Consider the following 23,724-nt stretch of genomic DNA (forward strand, 5'->3'; position numbering starts at 1 on the left):
TTAAGAACTCAATTGTTAATTCAAACGCAATCACCAGCCTTGTTTTACTGCCACTTTGGCATGGAGTCATCCTACTATGTACAAACAGCAGCCATCGATTAAATAAACAGGTAACATATTCTATCTCTTTATAGATTTTCCTGAATCCATAAAGAAATCCAAAGCAAACCTCACCCATTGGATGATGGTCATGATACATGCAAATGCAAATGTATAATCTTGCAAGAGTAGGGATTTGGAGCAATGAGCACAAATTAAAATGTCAATACTTATTCCACTTACTTAACATAGAAAAAACATTCAAGACCTACCTTATCCTTTGCAAAGACTGTTTCATCATTGCAAATTCCAGTTACATTACTCCCAGGAATATCACCAGCTGAGAGGAAGCAAACAAACCCTGGCACCTTCTTAGCTTCTGAAGTCTCTATGGACCTGCAAGAATGAGGGTGTGAGGGGTCAGGCTGGCAGGCAAAGCAGGGGACCTCTCACCTGGCTGGATAACCCTGTCCTCATTTTAATGAGCTTCCCTCTACCCCAATTCTTCCCTTCCCTGCTTTCTTTTTCATTAGCTTCTAATTCAATTCTGTTCTATCCTGCAAATGTTGGTTAAATGCTTACCATGTGCAGGCTACCGTGCTGGATGCGGCTGGGGGTATAAGACGGATGCACCAGGCCAGGCCTCCATGACCTCATGCTAAGCCCCATCTGGTCTCCAAGGACAAGGGAGCCAAATCGCAGTGAGCAGCCTTAACTCTGGAGAGCTCTGGCTAAAACCCACAGCCCCGCTAAGACTCATCCAGAATCAGCACATTAGGGCCCTTGCTGCGCCACTGATACGATGGCCATGAGCACCTTCACACAGCCGAATTTCTCTCCTCATGTTAGTGGTGCCATCCAGCACGACCTGGCATCCCGGGCATAAGTAGGCAATATGGACCACGAAGAGAGAATGCCTGGAGAGCTGATCAATTATAATAGTCTAGACTGGGTCCTGATCACTCTGGCCCATGTCCCCATGGGGAAGTGGGGCAGAGACACCTCAGGGAAAGGTCCAGAAACCGCCCTAAGTATCAACCATCTCACAAGAAACCCTTAAAGTCATTATCATTACCCCCATTTTACATTTGGGGAAGCTCAAGCTCAGTGAAGTTGGGTAGTTTCACTGCTACCTAAAGTCACTCCCCCAGGAAGCAGCTTAACTGGGATTAGAACTGAGGTTGAGTCGGTGCAGCTCTGCCCACCACACCCACTTCCTGGTGCGTGCAGCCCAGGAAAGCCCTGATTTTTGCTGTCACAACAATGTCCCTCCCCACCCCATCCTCTTCCATTCATTCTCACATTGCTTGGATGGAGGTGGTTTGAGAGTAAACAGTGTGACTTACTGCACTGTCAACAGGGGCTCAAGACAAGGACAAAGGCAAAAGAATGTTCCCTGCAAGTGGCAACCATACACTTAAATATTTTTTTTCAGGGCCCTGGAAAAGTGTATTGATCTGTTAGATTTCCTCTGTGTCTGGTTCACCATTCTGGGAGCCTGTCTCCAGGCTGGGAGCCTCAGCAGAGAAAAGATCAATGGCAAGGAGATCTGACCCCTTGGCCATAGAGGAGCAGGAGCTCTAAGGAAGGTTTTCCCTGCTGTGTACTCAGCAGGCCATGTGGCTAATGCCCACCCGGAAATGCAGTTCACACTCGCTCGGTTGAACAGCCAGGGGTGGCACGGCACAGTTGCCCATGCTGCTCGCTTCAAACGCCAACTCTGCTGCTTACCAACTATGTGGCCTGGGGCAGGTAATTTACCCTGGTCATGCCTCAGTTTCCTTGTCTGGCACAGGGAGAGAATAATAGGACCTGTCTTTAAGGTTGTTGTGAAGAATGAATGAGCTGGTATTCTGCAAAATGCTTTAAACTAAGTTGTGGCAGATATTAAGTGCCATGTGAGTGTTAGGTGTTATTACTATAGAGGTGGCAATTCTTGCTGTTTGAGCTCTCAAAAGTCCAACAAACACATGCAAGTAATTATTCTCTACTAGGTGCTTTGTAGATGCTGTTAGTAATCCTCACAAACCTCCCTATTACGGTTAGGGAAACTGAGAGTTTAAGTGCACAGGCCAAGGCCACAGGTGCTAAGCACCAATCCAGGTGTGCCAGACTCTAAGGCCATGTTTTTCCCTTTAGAGCTAACTCCAGTTCTCCTGAGATTTGGCATTTCAGCCTAGCCTAATATCCAGACTGCAGATCTAACCTGGCCGTGTCCAAACCACTTCAGCAGCTGGAGTGCCATCCCCCTCTGTTCAGCGCTCCGAGGCCTTTCTGACCTGGCCCTGCCAAGGTGAGCCCCCCTTGCCCTCCCAGGAGTACACCTTCTCCAGGTGCCACTGGGCCCCTCGCCCTGCCTGCCCCTGTCCAGACTGTGGTTTTTAATTAATTCCCTGTCTTTCCTTCTAGACTAGGGTGTCCTGGAGGAACCTCATTATCTTTGTATCTCCAGTGCCTGGCAGGGTGATTCCCGGTGCCCTCATCCCGGAGTGCCACCAGCTCCCCAACAGTGGCGACGCTCACTTGATCTTGGCGTGGGCCCGGGTGCTGGTGACCAGCCGGAGAGACAGCTCGTTCGCGTAGCGAGGGATGTCGTCACAGTACACAGCCTCGCCGGAGGCCTGCATGTCTGCGGCCAGGTGGCGCAGGGGCCGGCCCACTGTGTCCTCCTCAGACTGGTCCTTGGGCACCTCCTGGAACAACATGGTCACCAGTTAGGCTGAGCTGCTGAGGACGCTGCTCCTCTACAGGCCCAGGGCAAACTGTGGAGAGCTTCAGGCTAGATGGCAAAGCAAACCTGAGAGAATAGAGGAAGCAGAGGGGCGTGGGGCAAAGGAAACAGGAGGGCACATAAGGAATGGGAGAGGGACCTAAATGTCCATTAATTGGGGATTGGGTAAATATATTATGCTACACTCCTACAATGGAATAATGTGTAACCCTTAAAACAATTAAAATATACTTTTAAAGAATTTTAATTGGAAGAAAAGAATGTTCATATTAAATGTAAAAACAGTCTAGGCACAGTGGCTCACACCTATAATCCTAGCACTCTGGGAGGCCAGGAGGTGGATAGCTTGAGGTCAGGAGTTCAAGATCAGCCTGAGCAAGAGTGAGATCCTATCTCTACAAAAAATAGAAAAATTTGACAGGTGTAGTGATATGCATCTGTAGTCCCAGCTACTCAAGAAGCTAAGCCCAGGAGTTTGAAGGTTTGAGGTTGCAGTGAGCTATGATGATGCCACTGCACTCTAGCCCAGGCAACAGAGCTAGACTCTGTCTCAAAAATAATAATAAAAAAATAAAAATTAAAAAAATTTAAGTGCAAAATCAGGACATAAAACATTGTGTGTATGTGTTTGTGTATGTATATAATTCAAATTCTATCGGAAAAGATAATATATGCTATAAATATAATGTATATATATATATATATATATATGTCCACATATGCACAGGAAAAAAAACAAAAAGAAGAAAAAATATATAATAATGACTTGGAGATGGGATTTGGAGTGATTTTTATTTTCTTCTTTTGATTATCAAATGTTCATTTATATTCAAAGTGTTTTAAAATGGATGAATTTTATAATAAAGTTTTGTTTTCATTTGCTTTTCAAAGTAATAAAAATAATAGATACTATTTGATGAGTGTTTACTATATGCCAGATATTATCTAAGCAATTTACTTTTATTAACACATTTAATCCTCAGCACCACTGTACGAAACAGGTACCAATCATTATCCCCATTTGCAGGTAGGTGTAATTAACTTGCCCAAGAGGCACAGAGAAGGTAAATGACTTTTCAAAGTTAAACAATCATGAAATGGCAGAGTTTGGGTACAAATCTGGGCAGTCAGGCCCCAGAGTTCACACTTTCAACCACTACACTCTCGGACAGGGGTCAGTAAATTGTGACCTGTGGGCCAACTCTGGCCTACTGCCTGTTTTTGTAAATAAAGTTTTATTGGAACACAGCACACCACTCATTCATTCATGTATTGCCTATGGCACTTTTGGGCTACAATGACAGAGTGGAAAAGCTGCAATAGAGACTATCTGACCTTCAAAATCTTAAGTGCTCACAGGAAAAGTTTGCTGACCCTTTATCCAGGACCTTTCAAAAATGTGCAGTTGATAGAAACATTTTTTAGCATGCTCAAGAAGACTTCTGGCTTTGCACATTAGCCCACAGAGGGGCTGGAAAAGATAAAATGGAAAAAAAAAGAATAATGAGTGAGATGTGCACCATCTGGGGGATGGTCATGCTGGAGACTCAGACTTGTGGAGGGAGGGGGGAAATGGGCATTTATTGAAACCTTAAAATCTGTACCCCCATAATATGCCAAAAAAAAAAAGAATATTTAAGAAACAGGTACAGATAAGAGTCTAATCCCAAGAGAGAAATTTAGGCAAACAAAGGGGAAATACCTGCGCTGACATCAATATGATGCCTATTTTCTTCACTGGATATCTATGTGCAAGAGTAAGGAGCTTAATGCACTTACGTACAATTGAAGTTGGTCATTTGCCGGTGGGCAGCCTCTGATCACCTGATGTAGGATGATACTAGTGGCAAAGGCCCCTGATGTTAGCCATAAACCATCTGTACTCACTTGGAAGAGCTGGACGTTGGTCGGAGGGTCTTTCTGGAAGAGTAAAGTGGCGCTGACGAAGGTGGGGTCCAGTAGACCACACATCTGTGGAGGCAAGATAATAAGGAAGGTGACCATGACTATATTTCCATCATTGATCCCTTCCTTGGTTGTCCCCAAGTGATAAAAAATGACAACCAATCCATTCATTCCCATGTTATAGCCTTCTAAGTACTGGCTAGACCTCTCAACATCCAAACACGGGATCTGAGGACTCAGCGTTTAGTAACAGCCTCAGCTTCGTGGCCCGCCACCCTGCGCCAGCAGACCGAATGGTATCTACTTTCTCCCACACACCACACTTTCTCTCTCCTTCCTTCCTGCATCGATACACGCTGCTCCTGGTGTCAGAGATATACTTCTCCCTGGCCTTCCTAGAAGTCTCCCTTATCCTCCGCAATTCCATGGGGAGTATTTAGTGATAAAGAATGCGTTTACGAATGTTTATAGCAGCACAATTCACAATTGCAAAGTTGTGGAAACAACCCAAGTGCCCATCAATACATGAGTGGATTAATACACTGTGGTATATGTATGCCATGGAGTACTATTCAGCTTTAAGAAACAATGGTGATGTAGCACCTCTTGTATATTCCTAGATAGAGCTGGAACCCATTCTACTAAGTGAAGTATCTCAAGAATGGAAAAGCAAGCACCCCATGTACTCACCAGCAAATTGGTATTAACGGATCAACACCTTAGTGGACATATAGGAATAACATTTATCGGGTGTCAGGCAGGTGGGAGGGGGGAAAAGGGGATGGGTATATACAAACATAATGAGTGAGATGTGCAACGTTTGGGGGATGGTCACACTTGAAGCTCTGACTTGAGAGGGGAGGAGGGGACATAGGCAATACACATAACCTTAACATTTGTACCCCCATAATATGCTGAAATTAAAAAAGAATGTGTTTACACTACAGTGTCAACAAAAGCAAAGGGAATATAGAACTCTATGCAATGTGCCCCCAAATCTGTTTAGAAAGTGATATCTCCAGATAGGAAGATAATAGATATATTGATAGGTGGATGGAAGGACAGACAGAAACAGAAAGAGAGAGAGTTGGGACAAACAGTGCAACAGACAAATGGACAGATAAATGTAGGAGATAGATCATACAACTTAATCAAAATATTAGCAATGATTTTCTCTGAGATCTGAGAGTAAGAGTAATTTTAGGTTTTCTTTATATAACTCTGTATTTTTTAAGTTTTCCACACTAAGTCCTTATTACTTTTTTTTTTTATTTTTTTATTTTTTTTTACTGCGATGCTTTGTTTTAATTACCTTATTACTTTTATAATTAGGGGAAAATGTATTGTTAATGTTTTTAAAAGAGGGATTTAGCTCGGCCGTCCCCATATCTGTGAAGCTTGCTCTCCTCTGTGCCCCTCCACCCCCCATCCCCGCGGCTGTGTCACAGTACGCCCTCACTGGCCACATGCCCCCACGCTAGCTGCCCTAGCGCCCGTGCACCCTGGTGTGCAACCTGGCGTGCACAGGCCTGAGATCAATGCGTGTTGGTGAACAAATCTCAGCTTCTCCTGAGCGCACGTCCTGCGAGTGCCCCGGGCCCCTGGCTGTTGCAGCCCCCGCTGACATTCCCAGTCCACCCTGCCTTCTCGTCACACTCTACATTCCCTTTCCAACCCACAAAACCACAGTCGTATTAACTCTACTGCCAGAGGATCGTCTGCTTTGCCTGCCCCTTTTGCAGATTCACAGCTGAAACAGAGAGAAACGTGGCTATTCAAGTTCTCATGGGGATGTAGTGACACACCCGCAAGCCTGACACCCAGCCCAGCGCTCTGCCCCTCAGCTGACTGGTCGCTCCCATCTCTGTGGCTCCTGGACTGTGTCCCTGGTCCCTGCTCGTCTGCCCTCAGGTGTCCAGAGGAGAAGAGCAAGTTTACCACCCAGACCAGATTCTCACGTCCCCCCAAAATGCCGCCAAGAACCTGTGCCTTGCCAAGCCCCGCACTCACGTTTTCTGGGTTCTCCTTGCCCAGCTTCTGAAGAACTGTTAGGTAGAACTTGAAGAAGAAGCTGAGGGTGAGGGTGCGCCGGAACTCCACCATGCCGCCAGGGGCGTCGGGGGGCAGGTGCAGCTCCTCTGCCAGGCCTGCGCACACGTCCTGCAGCAGCTCCTCCCTCCAGAGCCTGCCGAGAGCAGAGCACGGCTCCCACCCAGCCCTCCACCCCGTGCGGAGCGCGGGGCCCAGAGCTCGGAGTTGGACAAACCTCGGCTCAAACTATGGCTCGGATACTTAGAGGACTTTAGGCAAGTTACTTAACCTCCTTGAGCCTCAGTTTCCTTATCTTTAAAATTAGATACACTAAAGAAGACCACAAAAATATAAATATTGATAGTTAAGTCTATTGAGTCCTTAAAATACATTAGTCAATACCCTACGTGCTTTATATGAATTGTCACTTTTAATTTAAATTAAAATTGTAGTAGGGAAAATTCTTATACCCATTTGCCAATGAGAAAACTGAGGCATGGGGAGAGTAACTTGACTTAAGTTACTGATTTGGCAAATGTCAGAGGCAGAAAGTGGAACAAGGCTGCAAATTCCAAGTTGAGCTTTTTTGATCTTATGTGATTATTTTAAGAATTACATAGGATAATGCCAATGAAGTGCCTGGCACAATTCCTGTTATATAATAGCCATAGTAATACTAATAGTATTAGTAGCAGCAGCAGTAGTAATAGCAGCAGTAGTAGCAGCAATAGTAGTATTTGATATTAGCAGTAGTGTCAGCACCAGCATTAATACTATTAGTAATCATACTTGTAGTGGCAGCAGTAGTCATAGTAACGACAACGGTAACAGTATAGATAGAAGTAGTAATAGTAGTGGGGTAAAAAGCAGTATTAATGATAGCAATAGCACCAGTGATACTAGTAGCAGTAGAAGTAGTAGTAGTAGCAGTGGCAATATTACTACTAGTGTAATAGCAGCAGCAATAGTAGTAATAGTAATGGTAACAGCAGCAATGCTAAAAAGTAGTAGTCATGGCAGCAGCAGCAACAGCAATAAATATAAGTAGCAACAGTAATAGCAGCAGCAGTACTAGTAACAATGGTAATAGTGGTAGTAGTAGTAATAGTAGTAGCAGTAATCACAGTGGCAATAGCAGTAGCAGCAGTAATGCTATTAGTAAAATACTAATATTAATAATAACCGTAATAGTAGTAGTAGTAATAATAGCACAAGCAGCAGAAGAGGCAGTAGTAGTAGAAGCAATTGTAATAGTAATAACAGCAATAATACTAATTGTGATTGTGATGGTAGTAAGAATAGCAGCAGTGATTGTAGCAGTAGTGATAGGAGTAGCAACAGTAGTAATAGTAATAGCAGTAATGAGTAGCAGTAGTAATTTTAGTAGTAGAAGCAGTTGCAATAGTAGCAATAGTAATGTTTGTTCTAGTTGTAGTAAGAATAGCAATGATATTAATAATAGCAGTAGTAGCGTGGTATAGTACAACAGTGGCAATACTACTAGAGATAATGCTGGTAGTAGCACAATAGCAATAGTATAATAGTGGTTATAGTAACAGTAGAAGCAACAGCAGTAGTAGAAGCAGTAGTAATAGTAGTAGTTGCAGCAAGAGTAATGCTACCAGCAGACATAGCAGCAGCAGCAGCAATAACAGCAACAGCAGCAGCCTTTTGCCATTAGCTCTTACTTGGACAGCTGCTTCTGGGTGGTCTTGAGCGCCGAGATGGTTCTGTTGGCCATTCCTCCATAGCAAAGAGCCAGCTCCTCCACCTCTGTGGTTCCTGGCTTGAATAAAACTCTCATGCCACTGGTCACCTTGGCAATGTCATCTTCTCTCCGGGATGCCTGCTTGAATGCTGAGAAAAACTCACCCTAAAAAAAACCAGAAACGTGCCTGTTTTCCACCTTGTTTTGCAAGAACTGCAAATGGCAAACCTGAAACACAGGGCCACGAGGTGAGGTGAGGTGACACCACCATCGCAAATTGGTGGGGAGCTGGCCCAGGAGTCAAAGACAAGCATAGCTGACGCCACATTTTTAGAAGGTCCAGAGAACATTCCGGGGAGCTGAAAAAGTATTAGGATTTCTCCCTGTTAGTCAGGAAAGCTGAGGGTTAGGGACAAAGTAGAGCTATTGGTCTCCACCAAACGAGCAGCTGGGCAGGAGGAAGGGGCCTCCTCAGAGCCTCCTTGCCCCTTGCCTTCCCCACCCGGAGCCCAGTATGGGCCCACCAGCTTCTCTGGGGGCTGTGCCACGCCTCTGTTGGCCTGCCCGCCTGTCTAGCAGAGACCGTGAGCTGCCAAGGGCTGTTTGGAAACACACCTTCAGCTGTGGTCGCCACAGGTGCTCTCTCTCTAACCCCTCCCTCCTACTAGTCTACTGGCTGCGTTTAGAAATCTTGTTTCCTGAAAGAAAGTATCACACTATGAAACAAGTGCTGCCTTTGAGATTTACACATACTTTACGCCCTGAGTCTGAGCCAGGATCTGTCTTTGGGGATAGAAGGAGAGTGTGAGTTACTTCCCAGGTAAGAGCCATGTGACTTCAAGCCCTTTCCGTGTCAGGTTCCTCTTGAGGTTTGAACTCACTCTGGCATGGCAAATTCTGAATAACACCCACAGTAGGATATTTAAGGAAAGGAGATCTATGGAGGAAAGCACGAGGCCCACTGCTGAGGGCCCCAAATGGCCTCAGGATTCTCCTTGAAGAAGCCATGGAGAGCCCCTCCTGAAGATAAAGTTAGCTCAGATTCCTGGTGTCAAACATGACCCTGGGAAACAAAGTCCAGGGTTCGAACTTTGTTCTGGAACAGACGTTTCAGGTGCTCACTCCCCGGACTGCACCAGTCTACGGTGACATTTTCACCGGGAGGCCAAGAACCGTCAGCGTCAGGCTGACAACACTCTTTCTTAAGAAAGCTTCCTAATCCTGGGTATTACAACCTCCTTTCTTTTATGAAATGCTGCTTTTTTGTTAGTGACCACACATGGCAAAATAAAAGCTAGGGAGTGCTGTGCCTGTTTCCTCCCTTCTCCCCACTCATAATTAAAAAAAAAAAATTACTAAACTGTGAAATTCAAAACTCTGGGAATCACTGCTCAAAATGGTCTATAAGGACAAGCTAGAAAGTCATTAAGGAACCACCTCAGGGATATAATTGCTCTAATTTAATTAGCATTCTCATTAAGGAGGTCAAGATTAGCAAGGGCAAAACATGCGTAGGAACACTCGCTAAAGCACTGGCGGTGGGCCGCGGTGGGGAACGCTTCTCACCCTCCTGACAGCTGCTCCCCAGGCGGCTCAGACCCCTTTCTGAGAGGCCCCCGCGGACTGTGTCTGGAGTTGGCAGCTGCTGAGAGTGGGGAGAGCCACGCCAGGTCAAGACACCGCAGGCCCCAAGGAACAAGAGCAAGGCAGCCAGGGGTATCCAGACCCACCCCAGCGGGCCAGAAGAGCTGCTCGTGCAGCGGGAATCTGGCGGCGCCGACACCTCCTCAAGCCCAAGGTCAGCACGTGCAGATATGACTCACAGCATCTTCTCCACCCAGCTCACAAACCTCACACTCTTTACTGCAGGAGAAAAAAGTCTCCTCTGATGTGGTGCAGGAATGTGTTCTTGCAATTGTGGCATCTTCTCTGGCTCTCAGACAGCTGCCAGGAATCTTATGAGTTATTTATTTTTAGTCTTTGGAATAACCAGCACAGTAGGTGACAGGGTGCCCATTTTACAGATGAGGAAGTTGGGGCTCAGAAAGGTGAGATGACTCATTCAGGACCATACATCCAGCTGTCTGGTTTCACAACCTGTGTCCCATGCACCACTACCCTGCAACTTGGCATTGTCCAGAGAGGAAGACGGTTGGTTCGTTAAAGGTGAAGTTCAGAGAGAAAAACATCAATATTAAAGTTGAGGGATGCTGGCCGGGCGCGGTGGCTCACGCCTGTAATCCTAGCTCTCTGGGAGGCCGAGGCGGGCGGATTGCTCAAGGTCGGGAGTTCGAAACCAGCCTGAGCAAGAGCGAGACCCCGTCTCTACTATAAATAGAAAGAAACTAATTGGCCAACTAATATATATAGAAAAAATTAGCCGGGCATGGTGGCTCATGCCTGTAGTCCCAGCTACTTGGGAGGCTGAGACAGAAGGATCACTTGAGCCCAGGAGTTTGAGGTTGCTGTGAGCTAGGCTGACGCCACGGCACTCACTCTAGCCTAGGCAACAAAGCGAGACTCTGTCTCAAAAAAAAAAAAAAAAGTTGAGGGATGCTCAAGTCGGTCCTGAGGAAGACCCTGGTCTCTGTTCTGGAGCCCGGCACCGGGACTAATTTGGGCAGACACTGGACCCACTCCCAACACTCACCTCCCTGCTGTAGGGGATCTCTATGGAGAGAAGTATCTCCTCCGGACTCAGCAGGGTCTTCCTGTAGCCAGGGAAGAAGGTGTGATCCATCCGAACAGTCCTCCTGGTGCCTGTACAGAGGCAAGATGGAGAGGGACTGATGTGAGGGACAGGCAGGACCATATTGGGAGCAGAGGACAACCCACCAGTGGGACTCTTCACTCCAGTGTCTGATGCCCATAGTCAGAGGGAGCGACTGGCACAATGGGGGCCAACTCCCCCATCTGAAAGCCTTAAGCAACTGTGTGCTGGTGAGCACTTAACAATCTGCTCTTTGGGGCCATGGAGGAGCCTGTTTTTAGGATTCCCCAGTTCATGTAGTAGAAAGCTCCACCAGAGCCAATTTCAAGCTGCCAAAATGGCGTCACTGATTGTGAAGCTAGGAAGAGGGCAGGGAAAAGGTTAGCACAGCAGCCCTGACGGCTGTCCTCCGTGAGGCCTCCTCGCAAGGTTGGCCTTTGGGAACTTGTGTTTCCGAAGGGTTCCCACTGTTCCATGACATGAGCGGCTCACTGAGCCCAAACTAAACCATATGGTTTGTGATTTATGCCTGCTTTCCTTCTGGGAATTTTGGTACATGCCAGTCAGAGGCCGCCTTTGTGACCAGGCCCCCAGAAAATCCTGGGTGCTAAGTCTCTCACAAGCCTCCTACGTAGACGAGACTTCACGTGTGTTGTCACAACTCATGATTGGAGGAACTAAGCACATCCTCTGTGACTCCACTGAGAGAAGTCTCTGGGAGCTTGTGCCTGGTTTCCCCCAGACTTTGCCCACACACATTTTCTCTTTGCTGATTTTGTTTTCTATCTTTCTGCTGTAATGAGCCACGGCCATGAGCAGGACTGTGTGCTGAGTCCTCCTAACCAATGTCAGACCTAGGGTGGTCTTTGAGGGCGCTCACAATTGTGTAGCGTTTCCACTGTACAGCACACGTAAACAAGCTCAAGAGTACACATAATAGCAAGGTGAAGTAAAATAATTAGGAAGTGATGAATTTTTAGTATTTGCTACCTTTGTTTTGATTATAACTTATTTCATTGTGCATTTATATAATCTAATTTTTAGTAATGCCCATGTTTAACAAATGGCTCATAAGATTCCTGAAAATCTAACAGTTGGCTATGCTAAGCTAGTGCATTCCAGCCCCAGCACAATGCCATGGAAGGCAGACACCCAGACGGCAGTTCTTATTGGGAATTCTTTATAAAGAAAAGGTCCAGCTCTCCTGGCCCCCAACTGGAATGCATTCCCCTTGCAGCTTTCCTGGATTCAAACTTTAGGACAGATGGGTCACTGGACTTTGGGTTCAGTCTCTCCAGAAGGTGACTTATCTAGGGAGATTTTTCTCGCCCAAGTTCTTTCTGGACTTCTGCTTCAGGCAGCTCACCTCTGGACACGAGAGTCAGCTTAGCCCTGCTGGCCATGAACACGGGGTTGAGGTCGGAGATGGGGCTGGCGGTGATGATGTTCCCTCCAATGGACTAGGACAAGCAGAGAGCATGCAGTGAGAGCCACCCCAGGAAGCCCTTGCTCAGCCCACTGGCTCCTGCACACAGCGCAGGTGGTGACACCTGCTGCACGGGGAGCCCAAGGACCTGCACCCCCTGTAGACACAAGACAAGCACAGTCAGACCCTGGGTATTTGGGAAAAATGTGCAAAACTTGACATCAGTTTTCAATCCCAAGTTTTGGCATTGAAGTCTCAGCTCTGAAACTTAGCAGGTAAGCCCCTATAAATTTGTTTGTTTGCTTGATTTCAGCAAACCCTTTTCTGAAAGGATTGAGGAGGTTCATCACAAAGGCCATAGAGAGTTAGTAAAATAGAAATAGAAGATAAAGATCAAGGATCAAGGAAAAAGAGGAGGAAGTTAAGGTTGAGCAATTTGTTCTATTTGGACCTGAACTTCCCAGCAACTTGGCACAGAATGTAAGAAGAATCAGATACGGGGTTCTCATTATTAGAAAACAGAAAGAGAATCAGTCGCACAATGAAAACAAAGTTCTTCCTGGAAGTAGGTTCTAGCAGAACTAAGGAACTCAGTAGAGCGTTTATGTCTCCTCATCTCTAATCAGATGTGGCAGATACTTGGGGTGGGGGTAGGGGAATAGGAGTAGGCTATTTCATTTTCAATTTTTAAAAAATTAAAAAAGGGAAAAAAGAGCTTTCTTCCCAGCAGCATAAACTGTTGGGAACCTCCAATGGCACAGGGTGTGTGAACGCCACCATTTGCAAACTGGGAATTTCAGGGCTAGTCTGAAAGCTGGTTGTGAATAGTCAACAGGTGAATCCCTCCCTCCTCTTAGGGAGGCTCTGCCTCTGGTTCTCCCTAATTCTGAAAGGAAAAACCCCTCGGAACGTTGCCTTCCTCCTAACTTATCTCTTATTCATCTACTGATAGGTGCAGCCAAGCTCAGAAGAGGGGGGCAGCAAGCTGCGTCTCTGCAACCCCAGGGGTGAGGACTGAGTCTCAGGGTAAGAGTTTTCCGGAGTGGCCCACAGACCACTTTCATCCTAAGCGCTGAGCCCTGGGCTGCACCCCACACCCAAGCTCTCCGAGGGCAGGGCCCAGGAATCTGCATTGTTAACAGGCTCTCCCCCAACCTGCCCCCGGCAATTCTAAACACTAACATTTGAGGCCCGCTAGGCTGAAGCAAGAGAGAGGCTGCAGCAGCGGCCAGACAAGCCACTCGTCTCCCGGGCCTTGCTTGCCTCCAAACAGGGACTCACCGCCACGGATTTGACCTGCTTCCCAGCAAACCAGCGCAGCTGCTCCAAGACTCCTCTGAACACCTCTGTTTTCTGAGCAGGAAGCTTAGCAACTGCATCAACCAGGGTCTTTTCCACAAAGCTCAGGGGGCAAGCAGCTCCAAAGGAAATACCTGGGAACACATGCTCAGAGTAACCTCAGTCCTCCTACAGCTCAGAAACGCTTTCATATACAGCTCCTATGAAGCTTTAGAGCAACCTGAGCAGGGATGAATCAAGACTCATATATTTATATGGATGGGGAAATTAGGGCCCAGAGAGGTTAAGTGGCTTCCCAATGTCACACAGCTAATAAAAGAGCTAGTATGCAACCCCAGGCCTCTTGATTTTACATCCTATGCTTTCTCCTCTAAACTAGTGATTCTCAACTCAATAATGTCAGAATTTCTGGGGATGAAGTCCTGGCATTTTTTTCAAAAGCACCTAGGTACAACCCCTCACCTTCCCCACCCCAGCCCCCAGGGTGATTATAATGTGTAGCCAGGATGGACAACTGTTAAGGCTCTCACAGCCTCTTGCCCACCGGCACCCTGCCCTGGATGCTTGGTGGGAGATAGGCAATGAAAGGGGCCCCCTCCACAGCCCCCCATTTCCTTAGGGAGTGAAGGGGCCCCAGAAGCAGCAGGAGGCAGCCAGAGCCAACAGGGAGCCACCCTGGCACCTGCCATCCCCTCTCGTGACCCATCCCCAGCTTCACAGCCTCTCTGTGGCTTGGGCCAGCCTCGCCTTACCCTCCGGTCCATGCTGCACCGAGTTCAGCTCCGGGATCCAGGCTGGGCAGATGATCAGAGGAAACAGCATGTTCTTAAACTTCATCTCAACACCTTGAGAGAAACGAGAAGCCCGAAGCTATAGGCCCATTGTGGTACCATCAGGGCAGGCCTCTGCAGTATGACACAGGATATATGACATCATCACACCGTAACATGCTCGTAGGTGTTTGGGGATTAGGAAATGCAGTGGACAAGATGTGGGATTAGGTGCAGTCTCTGGACTGTCCGCCCTTAAACTGTCTTTCCCTCCCTCTCGAAAAAATTAAAAGCACCTATCTGAATTCACATGAAACGAGTTTGAATTCGCTCTAATGTATTAATGTATGGGGGTGTGCATGTGAATGTGTGTGTGTAATAACATTAGGAAACACAAGAAACCAAGGTATGGCAGGAACTCTTCTCAGCACCTCACCTATTTCAACTCATTTAAATCTCACAACCCCATAAGGTACTGTGATTTATCTCTGTTTATAGATGAAGAAAGTGAGGCATAGAAAGAGTAAGTTTCTTGCCCAAATCACACAGCTAAGAATAGGCAAATTTTAGCACTTGAGCTATTGTTAGTGTCGGAGTGTAATAGTAATAAAAACATGAAAGTCGAACATTAAACCAAAAAAAGGAAATGAGAGAAAACTTCCAATCTGTTCTCCAGTCCCTAGTAGCTGTCTGAGTTCTCCAAGATGCATGACTTTGCAGGGCCACACGTGTGTCTGGTTTGTGTTTTCCCCAACAAATCAGGTTAGGAACCTCTGTTACACAGATGCTCCTCTGCTCCTTAGACCCACCAGGCTCAACACCTGTCCCAGCCCCACCAACAGGGCTGTATATGGGAAAGGTTAAAAAGAAATGCCTGCGTACCCCTTCCCTCTCCCCCAGTGCTGCTTAGGATTTTTGAAGGGGGCCCAGGCTTCGAGTTGTCTGGCTTGTTTGAATATCGGCTCCAAGGATGAAGAACACAAATCAAAGCAGGAAGTCCCGCCTTGATTAGGTTTTCTCTCTTCCCACCTTCCACTGACACCCTGCGTTGGCTGGAGGTGCTGACGGCGTTGGGGTGTGTATATGGCGGGGGGCAGATAGAAGTGGTCTGAAGAGATTGTTCCTAATTGTGGAACTTACACAATCTTTGTGAATTCTTTTCTCTTGGAATCCAACTGGTCCCTGGACATTGTATGACTCATGGCAAGAAGCATGTCAAGTGTCCAAGGATCTCCCAAGAATCTCCCAGCCTCCTTAGATCATGGCAGCCCTGGACTACATGGGCTACATGAATCCTGTTAAGCCATGGCCACCAGGTTCACACCATTTGAGGCATGTCTCAGCCTACCTTGCTACCGCATTGTGTTGCAAAACTGCAACATTTGTGTTCACAAAGGGCTCACCAGCTTTGAGCTCCATCAGCACTCACCCCACCAGGCCCTCCTCTCTGTGGCTCTGGGTCCAACCAGAACCCCAGGCTTCAGGGCTCCTTCAGGAACCAGAGCCAGGAGTCTCCAAGAAGGTGGGCTTGACTGCTTAAAAGCATGTCATACTCTGCAACTCCCTAAACCAGTGGCACTGAGCCAGATCTGTGCCACTCCAAAGCCAGGCGCCTTTATGGGAATTTGGTGCCCAAGGCTTCTCAGGGACTTTGGGGCAGTCAGTGGGGAAGGGGAGTGGGGTGCAGAGGGGTAGGGTTGGGGGTTGTGAGGGGGGCAGGAAGGACCCAACAACACTCCCAGGCCCAGGTCAGTCCTGGGCTGCTGGTCTTACTCAGCTGTGCCACTTAGATCCTCACTAGGGTTGGGACCCAGTAAAGTGGAAACAGGCTAAGCCAGGTTGAGAGATGGATGGAGATTAGCAGAGGCCTGGGCAGCTTTGGGCAGCTCTGCCCTCTCTCCCTGTCTCTGGAGGTACTGGGGCTGAGAGCTGCACATCGTGAGTCCCTCAGCCTGGTCACATGTTGCAGGCCTCACGCCCCAGGTGGTGGCACCAACAGGGCAGGTGGCCATGGTCACAGGCAACACAAACAGTCACGCTTGGACATCTCCTTCACCTTAGCAGGGGAGGCAAAGTGTGACACTATGGAAGCCCTAGTGTCCATCAGAGCCTGGCCCCCAGGTCAGTCTGGGCTGCCGGCCTTACCAATCTCCGTGTTCCCCACCACCAGCTTGGCGTCCGGGCGCTGAGCTTTGAGGTCTAGCAGCTCCTTCAGGGTGGAGGCCTGTATCCACGTCACGCGCTCCCCTTCAAAACGCAGCTGCTTCCGAGGAGTGTCTTTCAGCCTCTGGGAAATGTAGTTTTCTTACTACACTGCCTCCTTCTTCCCACTGCCATTGCCCCCTAAATTGCTTTAATCCACAATCAACTCTTCTACTGGCTTGTTTAATACTGAGTTCAGGACAAAGATATACATTAGGGGAGAAGAGGGGGAATTAATACTAACTAAGGCAGGAACTCCTGTGGGGCCACTAACTACACACTTAGTCTTTACAAGACCTCCATGAAGGAGGCATGTGAGCCTCATTTTTCCAGGTGAAAGAGGCACCTGAGGATCAAGGAGGTTATGGGACCCACTGAACGTCACCTGCCATGAGAGGACCCCAACTGACCTGGCAGACAGCCCAGGTTCCTGCAGTGCCCCACACTGACTCCAGGGGCGCAGTGGACAGGTGTGGGAAGAGGTGGGGGAGAGAGAGGTGTCAGAGGGGGGTGTGTAGGAGGTCTCGTGCCGGGGCATGCAGGGTGACACTGGACTGGGAAAGAAACTCCCAGATCAAGCTGATGCATTTTCAAGGTTTCACGGTCCAGAGAAAGATATGCAGGTCCTGCTGCAAAGCCATTCTCTCTGGCATGTTGAGCCTACAAGGCAGTCTTCATGAGCTCAACACCCCAAGAAATGTGCACTTGAAAAACTCTGGGAGAGGCTTGATTCTTTCCTTGCAATAAATGCTGGAGTGAAGGTGAAAAAGATGGTGTGGAGGGATGACTTAAAACAGTGAGGGAAACTACAGGTCATGTGCTTTGAATATAGCTCTCTTTTTTGCTTGTTTTTTAAACTGCTAGGAGAGAGAAGAATAGGTTACGTGTGTGTGCGCACGTGTGTGTGTGTGTGTGTGTGTGTGTGTGTGTGTGTTGGGGGTGATGGTTATACATTAGATACAGCAGGAGGTCAACAAATGGTTATGGAGCACCTACTACTGTGACACAGTGTGTCCAGAGACCCAGTCCCTGTCCTCACGGGGCCTGTCATGTAGCGAGGAACACAAAACACCAAATTAGTAACGTTGAGTGTGACACATGTGAGAAGGGCAGGGCCCTCCCGTATGTAACAGAGGAACTTGGCCCAGCAGGGGTGTCAGAAAGAAGGGAAATGCCAGCTGAAACCTAAAGCACAAGGAAGACAGAGGGGGGCATGGAAACACAGCAGGTCTCCAGGGACTCTCCGTACAGCCTGGCTGGACCTCTCCCAGAGGCGTCACCTACCAGCAACTCTGGGGGGAAGATGGGCTCCTGGGTGGGATCCAGGGGCATGAATTCCTCTGGTTTGAACAAAGATGGCGAGAGACTGGCCTGCAGGGAAAGAGAACAGGTAAGTGGTACGGTGTCTTCTCCTTCCAAATGCCCCATAGGACTGATCCAGCTTTCTGTCCAAGCAAGCAGCTCCCAGGGAACAGGAACAGGAGGTCTCACTGGAGAACCCAGGGCTGACGTGCACCTGCAGACCCCCATAGCCTGTCATCACCGACCCTCGCCGTAGCTTCCTCTCTGGCCCCCACTGCTGGGGTGTGGAGAGAGAGCACTGCCTCCTCTTAGAGTGGCCCCCAGGCTTCCGGTGTGGAGGGTCCCCACTTACCAGGTGGTCTTTCTTCAGGTTCATGCAGCAGTTTGGATTGTCCCCATCTCCTCTGCAGCACCCACCATCCTAGAGGGGGGACGAACATTCGCACAAGGATATTTGCAGAGTTTTCACAGAAACCGAGGAACCTAGATTATTACTGTCTAGCAAATTCCAGCATGCGCAGGAGGAGCAGAGACCCTGCCCCATCCCACCTGCCTCACTGCACACAGCTGAGGGCTCTCTGTTATGTTCTCTCTGGCTTGGCTCTTATAGACTGAACAACTCACAGATAAACCAACAGGAGGAACAGGGAAATGGAATTTCAGGAAAACATTTCCAGTAAAACTAGCTCCTACTTTATCAAAACCTATCTTTATGCCCATTTTCCTTCTTCAGTGCTGCTTCCTTTGAAGCCCAGATGAGAGAAATTCCCGTCGGTTCTCTCAGGATTCGAGAGGTTCTACTTCTAGATCAGCCAGGTTCTGTTCTGCTTGGCTGAGCATCTCCCAGGCTGTGGGACCCTGCCAAGGATGTCCCAAACCAGCGCTGGGCCCCTCGATGTGTCCAGCCAGCGTGCCAGTGCCCTCCCTGGCACTTCTTCCCAGAAAGCTACGCACTCCTCACTCCTCGCAGGGGGGCTGCTATGGAGGAAGGGCACAGGTCAATCACCCATCGGCTCTGAGAAAGGACTTGCTCAAGACCTCTCAGAATACCAGGGGCAGAGAACACAGATAGAGCCCAGAATCGCTGCCGCCCAGCACGAGGCATTGCAGAGCAGGGCAGGGCTGCGTTCCCCTGACTGATCCGCTCCAAGAAGGCAGGCGCTGTGGCCCAGGGCTGAGGAGATACTCCAGAATTGCAGAGTTGTGCTGAGACAAAAAAGTGGGGGAAGCTCACAGGCCCAGCACCAGGCACTTTTCTGGAGTAGCTGATTTCCGAAGGAGCAGGCTTGGAGCAGCCCTCCTGCTCATGAGTCACGGGAGACACCATGCTGTGCTGGCATTTCCCAGCGGTGTGTCACAAATCACTGTCTTTCCCAAGAAAACACTCAGAGAGCCATGCAGACTGGAGGTGTGAGAACTGGTGAGCACAGTCAGGCGATGGCCTAAGGAGGGAACCCCCTCCCTCGCCTCGACCCCCTGCACCTCCACAGCTTGGCCACTGGACCCCAGACCTGCTCAGTCCATGCTGGCCCTCCCACTGCCACCTTGCCTTCCCCTCTACACTTAGATAGAAAGGAAGGAAGACAGGGTCTTTAGTGCCTCTTCTCGTCTTCCTTCTTGGAGAAGGAGCAACGCAGGGGAATTTCTGCGCCCATGTGAAGTGAGAAGAACCTGCTTCTAGTAAGGCAGCTGCCTCACGCACCCAGCCCTCCTGAGGAGGGACACGTTTCACAAAAGTACATTCCCCAGATGGTTAAGGGGCCAGTACATTACTACTCAGATCTTTGTTCCTGATAATTCGTTGATGTGTTTATGACACAAATTATTGTGATGTACGTCAATGCGTCACTGCCCTCGAGGTCTACCGAAGTTGGATGAGGCTGGATTTTCCCATCCTAGCCCTGCTGAGATTTCCTCTTCATTAAGTAAGGTTCTGGGCTTGTGCCTTTTTTTAAAAAAAAAAAAAATAAACATTCTTCTTACTTTTAGAGCAGTTTTAGGTTCACAGCAAAATTGAGTAGAGGCACAGAGAATTCCCAAATACCCTGTCCTCACACACGCACAACCTCCCTCACTACGGATATCCAACCCCACCAGAGTGGCACAAGTGGTTACGATTGGTAACACTGGCCTGTCATTATCACCCAAAGTCCATAATTTACATTAGGGTTCACTCTTGGTGTTGTACATTCTATGGGTTTTGACAAATGTATACAAGTGGATACACATATCCACTATTGTAGTATCTTGCAGTCCTAAAAATCCTCTATGCGCTGCCTTCATTCCTCCCTTTCCCCAATCCCTGGCAACTACTAATCTTATTACTGCCCCCATAGTTTTGTCTTCCCTAGAATGTCATATAGTTGCTATCATACAATACCTAGCCTTTTCATATACATACAGTACGTATCATACAATATGAAGCCAAAGAAGTTTGGCTTCTTTCACTTAATAATATGCAATTAAGGTTCCTCTGTGTCTTTTTTGTAGCTTGATACTTTGTTTCTTTTTAACATTAAATAATGTTCCATTATCTGGATGTTCCATGGCTTATTTATCTGTTCACAGACTAAAGGACATCTTGAGCTCCTGTTGCTCCACATCCTCACTGGCATTTGGTGGTGTTACTGTTTTGGATTTGGCTATTCAATAGGTATGTAGTGATATTTCATTTTTGTTTTAATTTGCAATTCTCGAATGACATCTGATGTTGAACTCTTCAGCTGCTTACTGGGCAACCATATATATTCTTTGGTGAAGTGGTTATTCAGGTCTTTTACCCAGTTTTTAATTGGGTTGTTCATTTTCTTATTATTGAGTTTTAAGAGTTCTTTGTATATTTGGATAAGTCTTTTATCAGATGTGTCTTTTGCAAACATTTATTTCCAATCTACAGTTTGTCTTCTCTAAACTAAAAGCAGAAGCTTTTAGTTTCAATGAAGTAATGCTTATCATTCTTTCTTTCATGGATCTTGCCTTTGGCATTGTATCTAAAAAGTCATCATACCCAAGGTCATCTAGGTTTTCTCCTATGTTATCTTCCAGGAATTTTATAGTTTTATGTTTCATGTTTAAGTCTTTGATCCATTTTAAGTTAATTTTTAAGAAGAGTATAAGATCCATTTTTTTGCTTTTGAATATCCAGTTCAACAAATGGTTCCAGCACCATTTGTTAAAAAGACTATCTTTGCTCCATTGTATTGTCTTTGTCAAAGATCAGCTGACTATATGTATATAGGTCTGTTTCTGGGCTCTCTATTCTGCTCCATTGATCTTTTTGTCTATTCTTTCATAAATACCACACTGTTTTGATAACTGTAGCTTTATAGTAAGTTTTGAAATTGGGTAGTGTCAGTCTTCCAACTTTGTTCTCCTTCAATATTGAGTTAGCTATTCTGGGTCTTTTCCCTTTCTATATTAACTTTAGAATCAGTTTGTTGATATCTATAAAATAATTTTCTGGGATTTTGATTGTGATTGCATCAAATCTATAGTTGGGACAAACTGACATCTTGATAATATTGAGTCTCCCTATCCATGAATAAGAAATATCTCTCAATTTACTTAGTTTTTCTTTGATTTCATTCATCAGAGTTCTGTAGTTTTTCTCATATAAATCTTGTACATATTTTTTAGGTTTTTACCTAAGTATTTCATTTTGGAGGGGATGCTAATGCAAATGGCAATGTGTTTTTAATTTAAAATTCTACTTGTTCATTACTGGTGTACAGGAAAGCAACTGAATTATATATTCCCTGTGATTATATCTTCTGGAAGAGATTGTAGAGAACTGGCATAATTTCTTTCTTAAATGTTTGGTAGAATTCACCAGTAAATCCATCTGTGCCTGGTGCTTTCTGTGTTGGAAGGTTATTAATTATTGATTCAATTTCTTTAATACATATAGGCCTGTTGATATTGTTTATTTCTTTCTGTGGGAGTTTTAGTAGATTATGTCTTTCAAGGAATTGGTTTATTAATATTCCATCTAGGCTATCCAGTTTGTGGGCATAGAGTTGTTCTTAATATTCATTTATTATCCATTTCATGTCCATGAGATCTGCAGTGATGTCCTCTCTTTCATTTTGATATTAATAATTTGTACCTTCTCTCATTTGTTCTTAGTCTGGTCAGAGACATTGATTTTATGGATCATTTCAAAGAAATAGCTTTTGATTTTGTTGATTTTCTCTATTGAGTTCTTGTTTTCAACTTCATTGATTTCTGCTTTAAATTTTATTTCTTTACATCTGCTTACTTGGAATTTAATTTGTCCCTTTTATTCTAGTTTCCTAAGGTGGGAGCCTAAATTATTGATTTTATTTCATTTCATTTTAGCTCTGGAATGGGTTGGCAGAATAGATTATTGATTATAAATATTTCTTCCTTTCTAATATATGCATTCAATATTATAAATTTCCCTCTAAGCATTGCTTTCACTGCATCCTACAAATTTTGATAAGCTGTATTTTTAATTTCATTTAGTTAAAAATATTTTATAATTTCTTTTGAGATTTATCCTTTAACCCATGATTTATTTAGAAATGTGTTGTTTAATCTCTAAGTATTTGGGGATTTTCCAGGTGTCTTCTTGTTCTTAACTTCTAGTTTAATTTCATGTGGTTTGAGAGCAGACATTGCATAATTTTTATTCTTTTAAATTTGTTAAGATGTTTTATAGCTGAGAATGTGATCCATCTATGTAAAAGTTCCATGTCAGCTTGAAAAAAGTGCCTTTTCTGCTGTTGGCTGAAGTAGTCTATAAATGTCAATTATATCCAGTTCATTGATGATGTTATTGAGTTCAACTATGTCCTTACTGATTTTTGGCCTGCTTCATCTGTTCATTTCTGAAAGAATGATGTCTCTACCTGTTGATGTCTCCACCTGTAATAGTGGATTCATCTACTTATCCCTGCAATTCTATCAGTTTTTTTCTTATATATTTTGAAGCTCTGTTGTTAGGTTCATATATATCAAGGATTGTTCTGTCTTGTTGGAATATTGATTCTTTTGTCATTTTTAATGCCCCTCTTTTTCCCTGATAACTTTCCTTGGTCTGAAGTCTGCTCTCTCTGAAATTAATGTAGCTGCCCCCATTTTGTTTTAATTAATTTTAACATGGTATATCTTTTTCCACATATTTACTTTTAATCTATATATGCATTTCTATTTAAAGTGAGTTTCTTGGAGACAGCATATATTATAATAATTGGGTCTTGGTTTTTAATCCACTATGACTATATCTGTCTTATAATTGATATATTTAGATTATTAACATTTAACATAATCGTTGATATACTTGGACTAGTATGTACTATATTTGTTATTATTTTCTATTTGTTGCCCTTTTCTTTGTTCCTACTTTTGTCTTTCATACACTTTCTGACTTTTGTGGTTTTAATTGAGCATTGTATATGATTATATTTTTCTCTCCTTTCTTATGATCTTTTATACTTCTTTTTTTAAAGCCTTTTTTAGTAGTTGCCCTAGAGCAGGGGTCCTCAAACTTTTTAAACAGGGGGCCAGTTCACCGTCCCTCAGAATGTTGGAGGGCTGTTGGAGAGTGCGGCATACATTCCACACATGCGCACTGTGGGC

The 23,724-nt window shown here is 45.9% G+C and overlaps 1 protein-coding gene across 1 annotated transcript in view; it reads right to left on the reverse strand.

The window, feature by feature from the left end:
• The window catches only part of XDH (xanthine dehydrogenase), a 69,544-nt gene that overhangs the window by 24,116 nt on the left and 21,704 nt on the right, over window positions 1-23,724 (reverse strand). The window contains exons 9-20 of the mRNA XM_012788369.3: window positions 18,476-18,544; window positions 18,106-18,192; window positions 16,765-16,906; window positions 14,602-14,694; window positions 13,832-13,983; window positions 12,491-12,584; window positions 11,065-11,174; window positions 8,395-8,579; window positions 6,686-6,860; window positions 4,658-4,741; window positions 2,563-2,732; window positions 312-435 (exon numbers count right to left, since the gene is read on the reverse strand). Of these exons, the coding sequence (XP_012643823.2) occupies window positions 312-435; window positions 2,563-2,732; window positions 4,658-4,741; window positions 6,686-6,860; window positions 8,395-8,579; window positions 11,065-11,174; window positions 12,491-12,584; window positions 13,832-13,983; window positions 14,602-14,694; window positions 16,765-16,906; window positions 18,106-18,192; window positions 18,476-18,544 (1,485 nt within the window). The remainder of the gene's footprint in view (window positions 1-311; window positions 436-2,562; window positions 2,733-4,657; window positions 4,742-6,685; window positions 6,861-8,394; window positions 8,580-11,064; window positions 11,175-12,490; window positions 12,585-13,831; window positions 13,984-14,601; window positions 14,695-16,764; window positions 16,907-18,105; window positions 18,193-18,475; window positions 18,545-23,724) is intronic.

This window comes from Microcebus murinus, chromosome 3 (assembly GCF_040939455.1).
Source record: "Microcebus murinus isolate Inina chromosome 3, M.murinus_Inina_mat1.0, whole genome shotgun sequence".
Taxonomy (NCBI): domain Eukaryota; kingdom Metazoa; phylum Chordata; class Mammalia; order Primates; family Cheirogaleidae; genus Microcebus; species Microcebus murinus.